At 43.2% G+C, this 1,457-nt stretch overlaps 1 protein-coding gene across 1 annotated transcript; it reads left to right on the top strand.

Moving 5' to 3' along the window:
* The first annotated feature begins 6 nt into the window (after nucleotides 1-6).
* On the top strand, nucleotides 7-1,372 carry LOC106475745 (TWiK family of potassium channels protein 7-like). The gene has a single exon (XM_013936419.2). The coding sequence runs from the start codon at nucleotides 262-264 to the stop codon at nucleotides 751-753; it is 492 nt and encodes a 163-aa protein (XP_013791873.1). The 5' UTR covers nucleotides 7-261; the 3' UTR covers nucleotides 754-1,372.
* Nucleotides 1,373-1,457: the final 85 nt, after the last annotated feature.

Genomic DNA, 1,457 nt, shown 5'->3' with positions numbered 1-1,457 from the left:
AGTTATTGCACAGCTCCAGCTACTGTTCTGTCGGACAGTGACTCCCGCAGTCCTACTTCCCCATTAAGTTCTCCTACTATTCCTGCCTCCCCATCTTCCATAGCTCCTGGTTCGCCTCAGTACTTGGCCCCTAGAAATTTCAGTTCCCCACAGCGGACCCCATATGCCGATAAATTGAGTGCTGATCGGATTCCTGTGATTTCCAATAAGTATGTTCTTCAAAGTGGAGAAGACATCCCAACTGAACTCTCACACCCTTCTATGGGGCGTTTGGACCCTTCTTACCCGTACAATCTGCCCCAGGGAAAGTTGCGTCGGCCTGACCAATGTAACTGGGGAAGCCGCCGCCAGGAAGATACACTGGACCTAGAAGAGGAAGACGAATCCGGGTCTGAGGAGAGTGACGAAGAAGAAGAAGTGAGTGTCCCTATCTGGTTGTGTTCTGCTATTGTTATTGGCTACATCTGCGGTGGTGCCTTTCTTTTCACTATCTGGGAGGACTGGAACTTCTTAGACAGCTCCTATTTCTGCTTCATAACTTTAACAACTATCGGATTCGGAGACTTGGTTCCTGGAACTGCAGTGCTGTCTGAAGACGCCCAACTAACCCTTGGCTTGTGCGCTCTCTACTTGCTGTTCGGCATGGCTCTCTTAGCAATGTCTTTCAACTTGGTTCAGGAAGAATTCACAAAGTCTGTGAAGTGTATCGGCCGGAGGATTGGAATACTCTCAGACGACGAGGATGATAACTGAAGAATCACAAAGAGCTAGAAGACTACTATTGCATCCTAAAGGTACTCTAGCATCCTCCCGAGGTCTTACTCTAGTCTCAACGTTAACTAAAGGGTGTCAGTGACCATTAACAGGTAGTAGAAGCCTAACATACATACGTATGAGTAATGGAAGGATAAGAAAGTACGGCAGGGAAACATAGTAACATATTCAACTCGGACTCCCCTCATTTTGTACAATGCAGCTGTCAGACAAGAAACACATAAACCATGTTATATCTAGTCTCTCTACCAACATGCAAGAGTGAAGACATCAGAAAAGTGTAACCATAGTGACATGGCTAATAAAACAACCTTTAACAATCAATACCAGCAGAAGATACATTTCAGAAAACTGTTATATTTTATATTAAAACACAGACTGGACAATATATGTAATACACAGCTATTGTAAACTTTGTGATTCTTTCCTGTTATGATATGGAAATAGTGGCAAGACTTTTAACGGTATGTTTAAAGTATTGAAAACTGTAACGGTCCAGATGTGTCTATGGGATGTATCGAACAGAGGATTTTATCCTCTTCCCAACTATGTGATATTTCTAGTTAGATCCAAATAAATTTAGGGGCAGTGATGAAATGATAAACAACTGTAAAAGCATCAGAGATTTGATTGTTTGTTGTTGAATTTCGCGCAAAGCTACACGAGGGCTATCTGCGCTAGCC

This window comes from Limulus polyphemus, unplaced genomic scaffold, assembly GCF_000517525.1.
Source record: "Limulus polyphemus unplaced genomic scaffold, Limulus_polyphemus-2.1.2 Scaffold9091, whole genome shotgun sequence".
NCBI classification, from domain to species: Eukaryota; Metazoa; Arthropoda; class Merostomata; order Xiphosura; family Limulidae; genus Limulus; species Limulus polyphemus.
This window is presented reverse-complemented; position numbering and strand designations above follow the sequence as displayed.